This window comes from Equus caballus, chromosome 7 (assembly GCF_041296265.1).
Source record: "Equus caballus isolate H_3958 breed thoroughbred chromosome 7, TB-T2T, whole genome shotgun sequence".
In the NCBI taxonomy this organism is placed as follows: Eukaryota; Metazoa; Chordata; class Mammalia; order Perissodactyla; family Equidae; genus Equus; species Equus caballus.
In genome coordinates, this window is record NC_091690.1 from 783,780 (window position 1) to 800,054 (window position 16,275).

The following is a 16,275-nucleotide window of genomic DNA, read 5'->3' on the forward strand; positions in this document are numbered from 1 at the left end:
ATTGCTGCATAACAAATGACCCCAGCACCAGCGGTTGGAAACAACATTCCCCAGGTTTCTGTGAGTTGGGAATCCAAGAGCCACTTGGCTGGGCGGCCCGAAGTCAGTCACATGTCAGCAGGGCTACATCATCTAAGGCTCAGCTGGGGGCAAGGGGGTTAGGGGAGAACAGGAAACCTGCATAAAGCTCAGACCCCAGCTCATCATGGATCCACACCGCTTCACGAATGGTGACGAAAGTCCTTCGCCAGAGTGAGATGTTCTCAGTCCGGGAGGCTGGGCGCTGGGCACTGGGGAATTCTCTCTGCTGCGTCTTCGACTTCTCTGTGAATCAAACTGTTCTAAAATACAAAGTTGACTTAAATTAAAACAAAAAGTCCGGCTCCACCAGCTAGCCAGCTGTGGCGACTAAAGGGGAAAGAGGGTTTGCGCATCCACCAGAGTTTCAGGTTCCCATCAGGCATGCCTGTCCTTTCCTCTGCTCGTTTCTCCTGTGCATCCCCCCTTCTCGGTCGGCTCGGCCTGGGTGACATCCTGTGCCTCTCGTTCCCAAGGGACCCGAGCTCCCCAAGAACAGGGGCTCGGCCCTGCTCAGCAGCGGGTCCCCAGCACAGATGCGGATTCAGTAAATACCTGGGGCGGTCCTCGCTCAGAGGCCAGCCCTGTCGCTCGCCCGGGTTTGCCTGTTTGAGCCTCAGTTTCCCCGTATGTAAAATGGGCAGAACAGATGGCCGGCAGGATTGTCAAAATTAAATGGCATACAAGTGGAAAGTGTTTTCTGCAAACTCTATTTTGTCCATTTGGGGGTTCAGTAGAGTTCGTTTGTACAATTAGCACTGGTTCTCATCCTACCCCTTAAAAAATACTGGAAATCGGGGCGGGGAAAGGGGGATGTTGGGCTGGAATCAGTCTTGGGGTAAGGACAGGGGGTGCGGACGGCTTGTTCTGTCTGAGCCCTCCAATGTCGGCATGAGCCAGCAGCCCTGCTCCTCATCTACAGAACGGGGTAACATTCTGGGGAAGAAAAATTAAAAAATGACACGTTCTGGGCACGGGAGCGCTGGGAGCAGCTGGACAAACTCGGAGCAAAAGATAACGATGCTCCTCAAGGGCGCCAAAACGCCTGCCGAAACCCGGGATCGAACCAGGGACCTTTAGATCTTCAGTCTAACGCTCTCCCAACTGAGCTATTTCGGCCGGGCGGCAGAGGTCGCGCTCGCCTCGCCTCCGCCCCGCGCCGCGCCGCCCGCGCGCAGGCGCAGCTAGCTCCTCGCGGAAGGGCCGCGCATGCCTCGTAGTGGCGCGCGGGGGGCCGGGCCACAGCGCCGTCTCTGTGGCGCAATCGGTTAGCGCGTTCGGCTGTTAACCGAAAGGTTGGTGGTTCGAGCCCACCCAGGGACGGAGTGTAGCTTTTGTTTCCCGGCGGCGAGGAGAGAGCTGGTGGTGCGCCTGCTTTTGCCGGGGCACCGCCCTCGCACCCCCACATCCTTCAATCTCGCGTGGGGTGTCCGGGTGAGGCGTCCCCGGCAGCGGAACGCCCCGGACCCCGGTTCCAGTTTCCGCGCAGCCGCCGAGCCGCTTTGGGCGAAGGCCCGAGGACCCGGAGCGCTAAGGCGGACGGACCGCAGAGGTTGTCTGAAGGCCGAGGCCAAGATGGCGGCGCTGGCGGGTGCGCGGGTCGGGGACGGCGGGGTCAGGGGCGGCTCGGGGAAACTGAGGCCCGGGGAGGGACGACACAGGGCCCCAGCGTCGGAGGGTGCCCGGGGCGGGGGCCGGAGGGCCCAAGGCTCGGCCTGGGGTGCTGCCCTTGACCTCCCGGGGAGAGGCGGCGCGGGGGGCGCAGCCCCGCCGGGCGGGGAGACTGAGGCCGGGGGAGGGGCCGGGCGGGCGGGGAAACTGAGGCCGGGGAGGGGCCAGGCCGGCGGGGAAACTGAGGCCGGGGAGGGGCCGGGCTTTTGCTCCTAGCTCAGGGATTGAGCGCATGGGCCTGTGCAGGGAGGGGGTCCACAGGGAGACGCTACGAAGGGCAAGGGGTCGTATCCTTTTGGGGGGCTACGTCGTGTCGCCTGGAAGGCGGCCTGACAGCAGGTCCGATCCTGCTGGGTTTGGGAAGGGGGACGGGCACCGTGATCCGCTCTGCGTGGCCGTGTCTGCAGCCTGTGCAGCCGGCCCAGGACTCGCCTGTGGCTTCTGTTGGTAAAGCCTGGGTCTGGCTAACAGGCTGTGGCTTGTCAGCCACACTCGGAATTGAAGGGAAGGACAGTTGTCAGGCGTTGGGGACAACGGAGAGGATATCTTTCTCTCCCGTGCAAGGTCACGGGTCTGCCAAACCCCTGCCGGTGGCCCCGTGTTAAGATTCCGGGGTTTTAAGCAGGGGACCCACATTGTGGGTTCACGTTTCTGAAAGACCCCTCTGTACCATGCGTTTGTCAAGTGGAATTCGGACAGACGGAGGGTGAGCAGGAGGGTGTGCTGGCCGGGCGCCCCAGGGACAGACGCCGGCCCACAGTCAGGACCCTGCACGCAGATCCTGGCCCCTGAGTTTGTGCCCTCGGGGGCACTCACCGTCCCCGCCCTCTGGTTCTCTCTGCAGCTCCCGGCCTGCTCCGCCCGATCCTTGCCCTGCGGTGAGTTCCTGAGTCGGCGACCCTGACCGTGTCCACCCACCGAGAGGCCCTGGCAGGGAGGGTCAGGCGGGGGGTTTCGAAGTGCCTCAGAGCTGGGGGGGGGGCACAGCTTGAGCAGCATCACACAGGGGCCCACCAGCCAAGGGTCAAACGGTGGGTCAGGGTCAGCACTGGGGCCGGCATGTCCTCTCCAGCAGGTGGTGTTCGGGGCCCTCGGTGGGGACAGTCCATATGGTGGCAGGGTCGGGATTCACACCCACATCTGCCTGGCCCAGTGCCCTCCACACTCACTCCGTCCGTGTCGCAGACGCACGCGGTGCATTTGCTCAGATGGCAGGCTGGCCACCGGGCACTCTGTGGGCAGAATCCCGAAATCGAACCCCCAGTGCCGTGGGACCAAGGACGTGGCAGATCTAAGGACGAGGTCTTGCTAGTGGAGGGGAGCTGGGGGCTTCGAGGAGAGTGTGGATTTGGGCTGACGTCGTTCTATAAGACCTTTTTCCTGGGAATAAAATACATAGTCTCTGTAAAACAAAGGGAAAAACAGGAGAAGCATCAAATGAAAACCGGGCACCCTCTAGACCAGGGGTCGGCAGACTTTTTCCCTAAAAGCCAGACGGTCACAGAATTGTGGTTACTCAGCTGCGGCAGCGTGAAGACGGCGGCAGGCTGAGTGCCAGTGAAACTTCTCGTTACACAAACAGGCGGTGGGCCTGATTTGGCCCCTGGCCTCGGTTTCCCCATCCTGGCTCCAGAGAAGCCTGTGTCACAGCGTCTCAGGGGCCCGGACTCCTCTTCACGTGTGCCCCCTCTCTCCGCAGCTCTGGGGTGGGCGCCGCTTTGCAGACGCGAGATGTCCATGCAAGCGTGGCCACCGAGGGCCCGAGCAGGTGAGGCTGGCCTTCCCCGGGGCCTGAGCACCCCGCAGCAGCTGGTGGTGATGTCAGGGCCTGCCCCCCACTTGCTCTGCCCCTGGAGCCCTGCGCAGCCCCCTTCTGCACGTCCAGGCTTCTGGCTGCACGTGCCAAACCAGGACGGCCTGCGATGAAAAGTGTGTCAGCCGAGCCACTGTTTTCCCGATGGGGAGGGCTCTCAGTGCTGCCCCTGGGCTGGGCTGAGACCAGGCTTCATCCTGCCTTCTGGGAGGCTCCTCTTGGCCGGGCCCCGGGGTGGGGGCTGTGGCGGCGGCTGGCGCCTGCCCCCGGGTGCCTGCCTGGCTGATGCCTCTCCCTGTCCCTCATCCTGTGCCCAGCACCCAGCCAGCCATGTCCAAGGCCGGAGCCGTGGTCCCCAAACCCACCGCGCTTCCCAGCAGCCGGGGAGAGTATGTGGTGACCAAGCTGGACGACCTCGTCAACTGGGCCCGCCGGGTGAGCCCCAACCCCTCCTCCGTCCCTCGGGCCCCCCACCGTGAGCTCGCACACACGCACGTGCTCATGGGCGATGCACACGCACGCTGGCCCTGTGGCCCATGGAGCGGGCTGGAGTCCCCCGTGGCCCCTCCCCACGGGGACCCTTGAGGCTGTGGTTCTGTCTCGGGCTCCATGTCTGTCCGTGTCCGGCAGCTCCTGGCCCTGACGTCCCCTGGTGCTGCCTGCCCGGCCTCCTCGTCCCTCCCTCAGCCCCCAGATGGCCGCCCCGCTTCTGTCGCTCTCCCTCTCTCCTGTTCACTCCTTTTTTCTCTCTTTTAATGTAAAAGTTGTTTTTTTAACTGGAAAAGTAACACACCCTGAGAACAGTAGCTGCTTCCTGGTGAGGATCCTAAACACCCCCCACCCCCCGTGTCGGCCACGGGGCAGTTGCTCCTCCTTTAACTTGCGTGCGTGTCCCTGGCTCCCGCTGGACACGTGTCCCGAGCACGGGACAGCGGCTCCTTTCAGTGCCTCTCAGGCGCTGGCGGGGACGGGCCGCGGTCAACAATGCCCCATTGACGGGCGGGCGTCGTCTGTCTCGTGTCTACGTAACAATGGCACTGCAGTGGACACCCTGCCACGGCCCGCAGCCCCAGGACGCGATGTCCCCTGTGGCCTCGCGTATAACCAGGAGCCCCCAGGGACACTGCCAGGCCGGCCAGCTCAGCACGGGTCAGGTGGCCCTGCCACGGGCAGCCTGCCATGCCTGCTATGTGGCTTGAGTGCTGTCACCCACAGTAGGACGTCTGTGGGACAGCAGGGGCCACTTTGGGTCCCCGACTCGGCACAGGGGAGCACAGCCGTGGGGGCAGCGGGCAAGCAAGCAGCCGGAGGGGACGGGTGCAGGGCAGCCAGGAGGGCTTCCTGGAGGAGTCAGCCCCTGGAGTCCTTGGGCCCCAGCAGGTGTTGGGAACGAGTCCTCGCAGGGCTGAGCCCCCGCATCCAGGCCTGTGCACATGTGCCCACTGGACGCCGGGAACAGGAGGGCCCTGGTGGAAATGGGATCAGGGTGCCCCGGGCTACGTGAGCACGTTAGTAAAAGGAACCTCACCTGGGCTTGTTAACTGGTCTTTTTTTTTTTTGGTAACGTGGCTGCTGGGAAGCGTTGGCCACAGGCCTGGCTCTGTCCCTTCCTGTCGGGCAGCCCTGGGCCTCCAGGGCCTGGGGGTCACGTGGTTGCTGGGGGGGGTCCCTGGCCCAACATTGTTCTTGAAGAAAAGCGAGAAGTCTAGACTTTGCTGTGAAATCGCCCGGTTTCTTTGGACCCAGTGGGCCAGGTGTGCGCTCACAGCTAACCTCCCGTCTGCCCCCGCAGAGCTCCCTGTGGCCCATGACCTTCGGCCTGGCCTGCTGCGCCGTGGAGATGATGCACATGGCGGCGCCCCGCTATGACATGGACCGCTTCGGCGTGGTCTTCCGCGCCAGCCCGCGCCAGTCCGACGTGATGATCGTGGCGGGGACGCTCACCAACAAGATGGCCCCTGCGCTCCGAAAGGTGGGCCCACCTGCCACCCACTGCCTGCCTGCCACCTGTTGCCCGGCCCAGCCCGGCCATACGCCGACCCCACCGTTTCTTCCAGGTCTATGACCAGATGCCGGAGCCTCGGTATGTCGTGTCCATGGGGAGGTGAGTGACGCTCTATGAGAGCCCCCTGCAGGGCAGGACCGTGACTGACGCATCTGCGTGCGCGGCCAGCCCAGTTTCTGTCGTTTCTCTGCTCTTGAATGTGCCCCGCATCCTGCTCTGTGGACCGCCCCGCTCTGCACCCTCCTCTCCTTTCTGACTTGCCGTCATCTCCCAGGCATTTCCCCACGTCCTTAACAGCTGGTCAGTCCTTAATTGTTTTGTTGAGATGGAATTCACGTACCGTGAGGTTCGCTGCCTTCAAGTGTGTAATTCCTTGCGTTCACAATGTTGTGCACCTATCATCTCTAATTCCAGAACATTCCATCTCCCCAAAAATAGCCCCGTCCCTGTCAGCAGTCACTCCCCGCCCCCTCCCCAGCCCCTGGCCCCCACGAGCCCGCTCTCTGTCTGTGGATCTGCCTGTTCTGGACGTTTCACGTCCGTAGGATCACACACCGTGTGTCCTTCTGTGTCTGCTTGTCTCCCTGAGCGTCATGGGTTCAGGGTCCGTCGTCTTCTTGCTTCTGCCCCACCTGGTCCCACAGGAGGCCTCAGGGCCGTGTCTTTCCTGTGGCTTCGTGTCCGGTCCTTGTCCTTTGCTGACAGCCGGGCACCCACTTGTGGTTGGAGGTGGGGGGGGGGGTGCCCCGAGGCGGGAGCAGGCTGGTGGCTGCATGGCCCTCACGGCACCCTCCCCTCCAGCTGTGCCAACGGTGGCGGCTACTACCACTACTCGTACTCCGTCGTGAGGGGCTGTGACCGCATCGTGCCCGTGGACATCTATGTCCCAGGTGAGTCGCCCCCGTGTCCCGGGCAGGAGGGAGCCAGCAGCAGGCTCTCCCCGTTTGAAGGAGAGCAGATTTGGGTCCAAGAGGAAGAGTGACAGCCCGCCTTCGCCCCGCTGCCGCCGAGGGGCTCCCCCTCCCCGGCTGAAGCATCATCTATTGGTGCGGATGTCGGGCCAGGCCTGGGCCGGGGGCTCACACAGGGCCGTGCGGAGCTGCCCACGCGTGGCCGCTTTTCACCTGCAGTTCACACGTTCCGCCTCGTGGAAACAGAACCAAAGAAACTCGGTTCAAAGACACCAGGAGGTTCCTGGAGACCAGAACGGCGTCAGCAGTCATCCCGACGGGTGGTGGGGCTCCTCGGGCACCGAGAGCCCCAGGGGCCCAGTTCAACGTGGACGTCAGGGGAGCACCGGGTGGTTACTTTTTGGTCTGAGTGCGTCCCACACGACATTGAGACACACTCACACTAAAAGGGATCGGCCGGCGGCCTGAGCTCACGCATAGCGGGCGTGCTTTATTTGTGTGGCCGCCCTGTGCGGCTCCCACGCTACACACGGTCGGCGGGGCGGCCTCCCGAGGCGTCTGCCCTGATGGGGTCAGGGGTCAGGTCAGGCAGTGGAGTTGACCCTGGGGACGGGACAGAGACGCCCGGTTCTCGTCTGTCTGGTCCTGGGCTCTCAACGCGGGCGCAGAGCCCAAGGCAGAGTCTCCAGAGAGCAGAGGACACTGCGGGCCACGATTCCACTTCATCCAGACCAGTCTCAGCCACGTTCTGGCACTTCGCAAATAGCTGGAGAGACGGGTCCTGACACTGACTTAGAGTTAATTGGAATAAGGTGTTGATTTGTTTAGCATTCTGCAAATGTTTATTGAGTGCCTTTTCCAAGCCTGGAGCTGGCTTGGCAGCACTGGGCCCCAGAGAGGCCTCAGGCTAGGAGACAGAGGCTGACCCACATGCCCAGCCCTGTTGGGTGGGGTGGGCACAGTGGATGGGGCTTTGAGAGATGCATAGGAGTACACCCTGTGAGCTTGTTAACCTTGACTGGGAGCCAGACCTGTGGTCGGTTACTGCTTGATGCATGACCTCAGGCAAGTCTCCTCTCCTCTCGGAGCCTCAGTTTCCCCTTCCATCCAGTGGGGTTGTTGCAACAGTACTGCCAGGCATGGAGCCGGGGACCTGGGTGGAGCGCACCAGGGCCAGCTGGAAATAAGTGACTGTGACAGTTGTCTAGCCGGCACCTGGGGTTGTGGTCGGCCTTCCTGGGGTGTCAGGTCCGGGGCTGTTCCTCCAGGTGGCAACATGCCTCTCTGCCTTTTCCAGCCGGTGCGATAGGACAGGGGCTGGGGGGCGTTTCCGCAGGGCTTCCCTTCGTCTGCGGACCGTGTGGGACTCCCTCTACTCTCCCCCGCCCCCCACTCCTTTCCAAGGGTTCCCCTCCAGGGCCCAGTGTGGCCGGGGGTCAGTGGGCAGCCCGACCTCGTCCTCTAGGGGACCTTGAGCAAGGTCCTGGGGGGCCGTGGATGGGGTGGCTCAAGCCTCCCCACCACCCATGTCTTGGTGAGAGGTCAGTCCTTGGGGTCACCACCTGCCCGGGTCAGGAGCTTGGGCGCTGGGCCCTCCAGCCCTACATGCAGCCTGAGGGGCGCCAGGTGGGGCCCCGTCTCGCCCTCCCGTGGGGCAGAGCCAGAGGCGCCAGTGGGCGGGAAGCTGAGGCCCGTCTGCCCACAGGCTGCCCGCCCACGGCCGAGGCCCTGCTGTACGGCATCCTGCAGCTGCAGAGGAAGATCAAGCGGGAGAAGAGGCTCCGTATCTGGTACCGCAGGTAGCGCCGGCCCGCCCGGCCTTCCACCACGCCCACCACCTCGCCATCCCGCCGGAGAGATGCTCAATAAACCGGACAATGCCATCGGCTGTGCTGTTTGCATGGTGTGCGGGCGGAGGCCGGGGAGGGCCAGGCCGGGCAGGTCTCACTGTCTCCTGTGTGGGAGACGTGGGGGCCCCGGAGGCAGATGGCCGGGCACTCAGCCTCCCCAGGAGCCCCGTGAGTGAGGGTGTGGACGGCAAGAGGCAGCTGGGGCGGGGCAGCCAGCTAGGTGTGGGGGCCCCGGGCACACAGAGCCGGTGGGGGGTTGGAGGGGCTCAGGTCAGAGGAACAGACTGGACGGTGGGAGGGTCAGGGACCTCCTGGGGCCGTGCCCGCAAGTGACCCTGCCCAAAGGGCCGGGAGAGGGCACTGGGGGTGGGTGCAGGGCGCGAGGCCGGTTGAAGGTTTTGCTCTGTTTCATGGTTCCACCTGACTGGGTGCGACCAGGGACCCTCCGCAGTGGCTGGAGGACGGCTGTGCCCCCACCCCCTGTGCAGCCCTGACCTAGTTCGGCCCCCTCTGGACCCCACGTGCCAACAGGAGGGAAGGTGGGAGGGGCGGGGGATAAAGGAGGCACACGGTTCCGTCCGGCCGCCCGGTGAGGCCCAACCTCCGCATTTATTTCGTTCTCCGGCCGGGAGGAGGCCGAGGGGCCGCAGAGTCAGGGATGGTGCCCGGCCTTGCACAGCGGGTGCGGCGGACTGGACCCCAGGCCGAGAGGCCAGCGCCTTCGCTCCCGGCCAGAGGCACTGAGTCGAGGTCACAGGGTCACGGGCCGGGCTCAGTGCTTGGTGACCCAGGGCGTGAGCATGCGCGGGAAGCTGTAGTAGCGACACTCAGCCGGCGGGACCAGCTCCATCACCTCTGTGCGGATGTTCTCACGCAGGAAGCCCGCCTCCAGCAGGGCCGGCACCTGTGTCTCCTGGGGGCGGGCGGGCACCTCAGGAGATGCCCCTGGCACCGCCCCGCCACTCCTGGGACAGCACGGACAAGTGCCAAGGCCCTACCCCGGGCCCAGCTGCCGACCCAGATGATCCAGAACCCTGGTCTGGATGGGCTCCCCAGGGGTCCAAACTCAGCTTGGGCAGTGGCTCCCTGGTGGTCACCAGGCGCCACCAGGCTGCCCGCCTGCACATCCTCACAGGCAGAGGGGACAGCATGGGCGAAGGCCCTGGGACCAGCATGGCTGAGCCAATAGAGTCCCTGGGGTGGAGGAGGCCTGTCCACGGGTGGGAGCCTACAGCTGGCCTGTCCCCGGACCCCAGGGATATTGGGGAGGGCCCCTGCCCGAGCCCCAAGTGGAGGCGCCCAGGCCACCCAAGAGATCACCCAGGGACCCTCCCCGGGTCGCCTGCTGCCTGGGATGGGGTGGGGCCGGGGCTCGGGCGGCACACCTCGAACATGGCGGTGATGTCCGAGTACTTGGACCTCAGCAGCTCCCCCCAGGAGGTGAGGTTGCAGTAGGTGAGGACGCCCCCCGGCTTCAGCAGACGAAAGGCGTGGGCCTGGGGCGGGGACAGCGGTCAGGACTGAGGTCCCGGGAGCGGCCCTCGAGGCCACTGTCGCAGAGACAGGAAGGAGAGCCGCCCCGGCCAGTCCCCGCCCCCGCACTCCTACCCTGATGAAGTTGAACTGGTGCGTGTGCCAGGTCTCCTCCGACAGCGGGTACGTGTCGTACAGGATCCCTGCACGGGGGTGGCGCCGTGAGGTCAGGGCAGTGGCTGCGGTGGAGGCCGGACGCCCACATGCCAGACCCCAGGGCAGGCCGCGAGCTCCCCGCACTGCCACAGCCTCCTCTGGGCGCCGGGCCCCACCCAGCGGCTCCTTGAGGTATTAACCGCGCACTCCCGAGAGCCAGGCCCTCTGGGTCCCTTCCCACCCCGGTGTCCCTCCAGTGACACATGAGTGTGTGTGCTCCAGAGGGTCCCTAAGGGTGGTAATTGAGGCAGAGGCTCCCCTCGCCTGCTCCCAGGTCCCCTCACCGTCAAAGTGACCGTCTGGCAGGGTGGGCGCCACCTCCTCCCACAGGCCTTTCAAGGGAACCACCTTGGGGCAGGGGAGGAAAAGAGAAGGCTGAGGGTCAGAGAGGACCCCATGATTTCCCCACCTGATGTAAGGAAGGGGGCCGAGGAGCTCCGGGGGAAGACCACCTTCCCCATCTCTATGGCGCCCCAGGCCCCCAACTCCCCCCACCAGGGACAGGACCTTGGCCCCAAGCAGCAGGGCTGACCGGGGCCTGCAGCAGAGGCCGGCACCTTGTGCGGCTGCCGAGGCGCCCAGTCCTGGAGCCGCCGGAAGACGCCGTCATTGCACTCGATGATCCAGTGCTCCTCGATGGGGGCCTCCTGCACCTTGGAGGCCGCGATGGCCATGCCGAAGCCCACCTCCAGGACGCGGCCCCCTGGGCAGACAAAGGGCGCGGGCATCAGGTGCCAGGCAGGGGCTGGGGAGGCTGCCTGGAGGAGGGGACTCAGGGGCGGGGCCTGGGCAGAGAAACAGTTGCCACAAGGCTGAGGGCACAGCGGGGCACAGGCGGGCGGCGGGAGGGAACAGCGTGGGCCCTGGCTGGCGGCCAGAGGATGAGGGGCCGAGGCGGGGCGGACGCTGGTTTTTGGGCCTGGCCCCAGGGGGAGGTCAGACCCTGGACTTTGAGCCCTTCCCCTGCTGTTTGCGCTGGTGGCACTTATCTCTTGATTCGGTTACTTTCCCCATCCCCCAGGGGAGTGCGCGCGAGAGAGACGGGCTAGGGAGGGTTGGAGGCCCCGCCTGCAACATGGGGGGTTGGTCCCCATTGGACCACAGAGGGGCGGAGAGAAACGCCCTAACGGTGCAGGGACACGGGATGCGCCCACTTGCCAGGTGGGAACACGGAGTCCCCCAGGCCCCGCGCAGCCCCTGGGGGCCCTGGGGTGCCTGGCACCCCTGCGGCTCTGACGCCCGGCGGCGCGGGGCCACCCCGACAGCTGCCTCCCAGCCTCAGCTTTCCCGAGCTATTCTTAGCCGGGGCGGGGACTCGGGCAGGAACTGGCCCACGTGCGCTGGGCAGCGCCCTCGCCACCGCGGCCCCGGGCCTCAGGCCCCGCGGGGGCGGCGCAGAGGGCACCCGGGGTCCCGAGTCTCAGGGCCCATCCCCTGACCCAGTGCGTGCCCATCCCTGGGGCGCGGGCCTCGTCACCCCTGGAGAGGAAATCCCCGGTACTCAGGGGGCGCCTACTGTGTGCAAACCCCGCGCCTGCAGCACCCCCTTCCTCCGTCGCCCCGCGCTAGCAGAGGATGAGGGGCCGAGGCGCGGCGGACGCTGGTTTCCAGGCGAGGAAACAGAGGCACGGAGCGGCCCCGACGCGCACCGGCCGGAGCGCGCCCAGCCCCGGTGTCCCTGCGCGCGCGGCGGGCGCGGCCGGTGCGGGCCGGGCGGGGACGGGCCGGGCGGGGGCTACCTCTGGAGGCGGCGGCGGCCGCGAGCGCGTGCATGTAGGGGGTCTCCCAGCGCTCCATCACCGGCTTGCCCAGGATCTGCAGGTGCGCGTCCGACGCATCGTAGGCCGCGGGCGCCGCCTGCCACGCGGGGCTGCAGTCCTCGCCGGGCGCGAAGATGGGGGGCGCGGCGCGGGCGCTCATGCTGCCGGCTGGACGGCTCGCCCCGGACTCGGCTCCCGACGCGCCCGCCGCGTCCCTGCAGGGCCTTGTGGGCCGGGGGCGGGTCTGGGGGGCGGGCGCGGGGCGGACCCGCGAGCGGACTGCGCGGCCCCTAGCGGCGGCCCGCGGAAGGGCCCGAGTGGGGTCGGGGCCCCGGCCACCCGGGCTAGCGCTCAGTCTGCGTGGCGCCTCGTCGGCGCCCTGCGCGCAGCCCCACGCGAGCTCAGGCCCTTTCCTGCCTCGGTTTCCCCCTCTGTCACCACCGCGTGAAGCCCCGTCCGTGCTGGGATGTGAGGATCTCCGGGTTTTCCAGTCGCGGTTGGAAGCGCTTTAAGCATTTAAAATCCTTCAGCCTCCAGAGATGCTGCGCTGCGCCCCTTTGTCATCCTCATTTTACAGGTGAGGAAACTGAGGCTCCAAGTTGCAAAGCGGGCAAGCTCCTGGCCACGAGGGGACCCAGGGTTAGAATCCTGACGGTCCCACTCTGACCACGACTGAGCTGCCTGCCTCCCCCTTCGTGAGCTCTCTTCACACCCCATAAGCTGGGGGTCACCTGAGACCCTGGGATCCTGATGGGGAACTCGGTGCGCAAAGGCCTCCAGTTCTGAGACTGACAGGCCCATCCCCACAGGCTCCTGACCCTCAGGCCCAGGAAGTCAGGCAGGGATGTGGGGCTCACCCCTGCTGCCCCCCAGCCCATGGCAGCCCCCCAGGACACCTCTGTGTCAATCTGTGTATGGCCACTCGTAGCCCTGACTGGCCTGCAGACTCCTCCCTACGGCCCCTGCCACCTCCTGCAGGGCTCCCATGTCCCTCCTGCCCCTGGGCCTTTGCACATGCACTTCTTGCTGCCTGGACGGCTTCTCCTCTCTCCTGGCCTGGATGCTTTCCCATTCTGCTTCATGCTTGAGCCCACACCTCCTCTGGGAGGCCCCTAGGTGCCCCCAGGCTGGGGATGGCCCGGTCAGAAGCTGTTTTATCTCGGGGCACCTCTCCTGGGTATTTCACCAGGTGAGGTCTTTCTTCATGGCTCTACCGTGAGGGCTCTATGGGCCCAGCACATAAAAAGTGCTGGGTAAATTCTGAGTGCACCCTGGGTCTCATGAGATCTGGATGTGACAGCACTGAGTGCGTGAGCCGTCTGGAGGAGACGGGTGAGCTGCTGTCATCAGGCACCGGGTTGCGGCCTCAAGGGACCTCATCCCGTCTGGTTTCCCCGCCCCCACCTGCCGCCCTGGGCACTGTGGTGGGCGCTTTGCAGGCCTGTATCCTGGCGTCCTCGTGCATCCTGTGCAAACAGCTGGTGCTCACTAAATGGCACAACCCGAGGGATGCCTGCCTGAGACGGGGGAAGGCCGACTGTATTTGTTAGCTGCTGCCGTGGAACAAATGACCCCGAAACGTGGCTGATGAAAATAACGCGTGTTCATCATCGCGGTCTCTGCGGGTCGGGAAGCCAGGCACAGCTCAGCCGGGTCCTCTGCTCCACAGCGTCTCGAGAGGCTGCGGTCACAGCGCGGGCCGGGGCTGGGGCTCGTGTGAAGCCTCGGCCAGGGCAGCATTCACCTCCAGGCTCACCCACTTGTGGATGGCGGCATTTGGTTCCTGTCGGGCTGGCAGCCGGAGGGCCCCCCAACGTGGCAACTTGCTTCTAGCCAGACAGAAGTCAGAACGGTGGGCAATCTAATCACGCGAGTCACGTCCCCACCCTGGCCGTGTTCTGCGGGTCAGAGCTGGGTCCACAGGGCAGGGGTCACACGAGGCCGTGGATACTAAGAAGCGGGGCATCACTCTCGGAGGCTGCAGACCACCCAGACCCTCAGAGGAGGCCCTCAGTGGCGGCCAGCCGGGAGCCTCCCCCATGGCTTTGGTGCCCCGGGACATAAGGGACCTCCCGGTGTCTGGCCATGCTGCCACCTCCCAGCAGTCACCCAGGTGCAACCTGGGCTCCATCCGCGAGAGTGGCTGAGGGCACCGTGCAGTCTGGCTGGCGACTCAGTGGAGTGGTTTTGGCCCCAACTTCAGCTTCCTCTTCTCTCCAAGTGGGTGGCGGCTGTGGCCCCCTCACGGAGGCACGTGAGTGACACGTGGCCGTTCCTCGTGCCGGCTCTTCTCCAGAGAGCCTGGTGTGCGCTGTTAGTATCTGCTCTTTGCAGCCTGCAGACGGAGGCTCAGAGAGGGAAGTGGCTTCCTCAAGGGTGCACAGTGAATCAGTGGCAGAGGGGACGTGAACGGGGGCATGCCCGACTCCAGACCACCGTCTTAAAAGATTAAAAAATATGTTTATTTTCCGATTAGGAAGGTGACACGTTTGATCAAAACATCGACGTGTTAGAGAGTTGGCCCAGGACAGCCTGCGGGGGAGCTGAGGCTGGTTTTTACATTTGTAAATGGTTGAAAGAAACCAAAACACTTACTATGTGGCCCTTTACAGAGAAGGTTTGCCGGCCCCGGTTACAGAGCAATGGCTCACGCGAGGTGAAATTCATTCATTCATTCATCGAGCACGGATGGAGTACCTTACTTTGGGCTCCCAGCCCCGGCCCCCTGGAGCTCAGAGCCTATTGCGAGGGTGGACAAGATAATAAGCAAATGACATCATGACACGCTGCATGGCATCTATGACAGAACAGAGTCCCCGTGATCCCCACCCCATGCCCAGGTATCTGCTCTACCAGACAACGTCCATGTTGCCATGTTTTTTCTGTGTATATAGTATTATATATAATTATATATATATATTTTTTCCTTTTTTGAGGAAGATTGGCCCTGAGCTCACATCTGTACCCATCTTCCTCTACTTTATACGTGGGACACCTACCACAGCATGGCTTGACAAGCGGTGCCATGTCCGCACCCGGGATCTGAACCGGCGAACCCCGGACCGCCGAAGTGGAATGTGTGCACTTAACCGTTGTACCACTGGGCCAGCCCCTATAATTATTGTTTTTAAATTAAAAGGGATTGAACAGATATTTGCACACCCATGTTCACAGAAGCATTATTCACAACAGCCAAAAAAGATGGAAACACCCCCAGTGTCCATGGACAGATGGTGGACACACACAGTGTGGTCCATCCACACACTGGAATATTACACAGCCGTGAAAAGGCAGGAAATCATGGCACCTGCTCCAAACACAGAGGGACACACACTGTGTGGTCCACTCACAGGAGGTCCCCAGAGGAGCCACATCCACAGAGACAGAAAGTGGATGTGGGGCCAGGGGCTGGGGGAGGGGTGAGAGTCAGTGTTTCCTGGGGACAGAGCTTCCGTTTGGGGAGATGGAAGGTTCTGGAGACGGATGGAGGGAATGGCTGCACAACAGTGTGAATGTGCTTCATGCTGCTGAGCTGTGCGCTTAATAGTGGCTAAAATGGGGCCGGGCCGGTGGCACAGCAGTGAAGTGCGCACGCTCTGCTTCGGCAGCCCGGGGTTCACCAGTTCGGATCCCGGGTGTGGACATGGCATCGCTTGTCAAGCCATGCTGTGGTAGGCGTCCCACGTATAAAGTAGAGGAAGATGGGCACGGATGTGAGCTCAGGGCCAGTCTTCCTCAGCAAAAAGAGGAGGATTGGAGGCAAATGTTAGCTCAGGGCTGATCGTCCTCAAAAAAAAAGAAAAGAAAAAAGAAAAAGTGGCTAAGATGGTAAATTTTACATTATGTATATTTAATCACAATAAAAATAAGTGACCTAGACTAGATTTTGTGTATTAGGTATGCATACATTCGTGTTAGGAGTCAATTCAGAAAAGTGTCCGGTGCCCTTTTTTGGCGCAACATTTGCCCAGGGAAAATGAACAGGGAGGGGAGCAAACTGACTGTCAGTTCATCTTCTTGGAAAGATCTGAAGTCGACGTAACAAAACGCTAACGGGGTTCATTCCAGCGGCAGGCACGAGGCCGCCGGCTCCCCTGCCCTGGGCGGGCGTCTGTCGTCTAAATAACGCATGATTTTCATCACTTTGTGTCCGGCTTCCTTCCTCTGACCCGTGGACGCACGTGTGGGTCGTGTCAAGCTCTCTGCTCTTCTAGAAGCGGGCTGTGGGCGTCTGGGGCAGCTCTGCGCACCGGGCCAGGGTTTGGGGGACAAATTCCTCAAAGGGGGGCTGTGAAGCTCCCACCACGGGAAGGACAGTGCTGGCCTGCCCTCGGCTTTGGCTCACCCCGTTGCCAGCGTCACCGAGCTCAGCCTGTCCCCGCTGCACTCATCTCCTCCTGCCTCGGACGTGTCCTTCCAGCTCCCGGGGCCCCGTAATGGGGAGCCAGCCCCCCCCCCCAAAGTGTTACGTGCTTTGCACACTGTGAAGTGGGCAAGG

At 63.7% G+C, this 16,275-nt stretch overlaps 2 protein-coding genes, 1 long non-coding RNA gene and 3 other non-coding genes across 8 annotated transcripts; 4 read left to right on the forward strand and 2 right to left on the reverse strand.

Moving 5' to 3' along the window:
* Positions 1 to 1,124: 1,124 nt before the first annotated feature.
* TRNAF-GAA (transfer RNA phenylalanine (anticodon GAA)) lies at positions 1,125 to 1,197 on the reverse strand. Its single transcript has one exon. It is a non-coding gene; the product is annotated as a tRNA-Phe (tRNA).
* Positions 1,198 to 1,248: 51 nt separating this feature from the next.
* NDUFS7 (NADH:ubiquinone oxidoreductase core subunit S7) lies at positions 1,249 to 9,524 on the forward strand. Of its 2 annotated transcripts, none has more exons than XM_001503789.7 (8): positions 1,249 to 1,669; positions 2,594 to 2,627; positions 3,449 to 3,517; positions 3,880 to 3,997; positions 5,355 to 5,534; positions 5,620 to 5,666; positions 6,369 to 6,457; positions 8,184 to 8,361. In XM_001503789.7, exons 1-8 carry the CDS (start codon positions 1,654 to 1,656, stop codon positions 8,279 to 8,281), a joined length of 651 nt encoding a protein of 216 aa, XP_001503839.3. In that variant the 5' UTR covers positions 1,249 to 1,653; the 3' UTR covers positions 8,282 to 8,361. The 2 variants fall into 2 exon arrangements, with proteins under 2 accessions (XP_001503839.3, XP_070128446.1); XM_070272345.1 differs by lacking the exon at positions 8,184 to 8,361 and adding an exon at positions 9,439 to 9,524 and having other exon boundaries at positions 1,316 to 1,669.
* On the forward strand, positions 1,328 to 1,401 carry TRNAN-GUU (transfer RNA asparagine (anticodon GUU)). The gene has a single exon. It is a non-coding gene; the product is annotated as a tRNA-Asn (tRNA).
* Positions 6,833 to 6,973, forward strand: MIR8985 (microRNA mir-8985). Its single transcript, NR_127991.2, has one exon. It is a non-coding gene; the product is annotated as a microRNA mir-8985 (primary transcript).
* GAMT (guanidinoacetate N-methyltransferase) lies at positions 8,901 to 12,054 on the reverse strand. Of its 2 annotated transcripts, XM_023646349.2 has the most exons (6): positions 11,757 to 12,054; positions 10,575 to 10,720; positions 10,302 to 10,365; positions 9,937 to 10,004; positions 9,714 to 9,824; positions 8,901 to 9,241 (listed from the first exon to the last, which is right to left on the reverse strand). In XM_023646349.2, the coding sequence occupies exons 1-6, from the start codon at positions 11,935 to 11,937 to the stop codon at positions 9,101 to 9,103; spliced, it is 711 nt and encodes a 236-aa protein (XP_023502117.1). In that variant the 5' UTR covers positions 11,938 to 12,054; the 3' UTR covers positions 8,901 to 9,100. The 2 variants fall into 2 exon arrangements, with proteins under 2 accessions (XP_023502117.1, XP_023502118.1); XM_023646350.2 differs by lacking the exon at positions 10,302 to 10,365 and having other exon boundaries at positions 10,550 to 10,720; positions 11,757 to 12,012.
* Positions 12,055 to 14,253: 2,199 nt separating this feature from the next.
* Positions 14,254 to 14,936, forward strand: LOC138924932 (uncharacterized). Its single transcript, XR_011440312.1, has 2 exons — positions 14,254 to 14,617; positions 14,718 to 14,936. It is a non-coding gene; the product is annotated as an uncharacterized lncRNA (long non-coding RNA).
* Positions 14,937 to 16,275: the final 1,339 nt, after the last annotated feature.

Coding starts and splice junctions, on each gene's coding strand:
- GAMT (XM_023646349.2), bottom strand. CDS start 11,937: ATGAGCGCCCGCGCCGCGCCCCCCATCTTCGCGCCCGGCGAGGACTGC. Junction 10,366..10,574: donor CGCCTCGGCAGCCGCACAAG/GTGCCGGCCTCT, acceptor CCCTGCCCCAAG/GTGGTTCCCTTGAAAGGCCT. Junction 9,242..9,713: donor ACATCACCGCCATGTTCGAG/GTGTGCCGCCCG, acceptor GCCCGCCCCCAG/GAGACACAGGTGCCGGCCCT.
- NDUFS7 (XM_001503789.7), top strand. Junction 2,628..3,448: donor CGCCCGATCCTTGCCCTGCG/GTGAGTTCCTGA, acceptor CTCTCTCCGCAG/CTCTGGGGTGGGCGCCGCTT. Junction 5,535..5,619: donor TGGCCCCTGCGCTCCGAAAG/GTGGGCCCACCT, acceptor CGTTTCTTCCAG/GTCTATGACCAGATGCCGGA.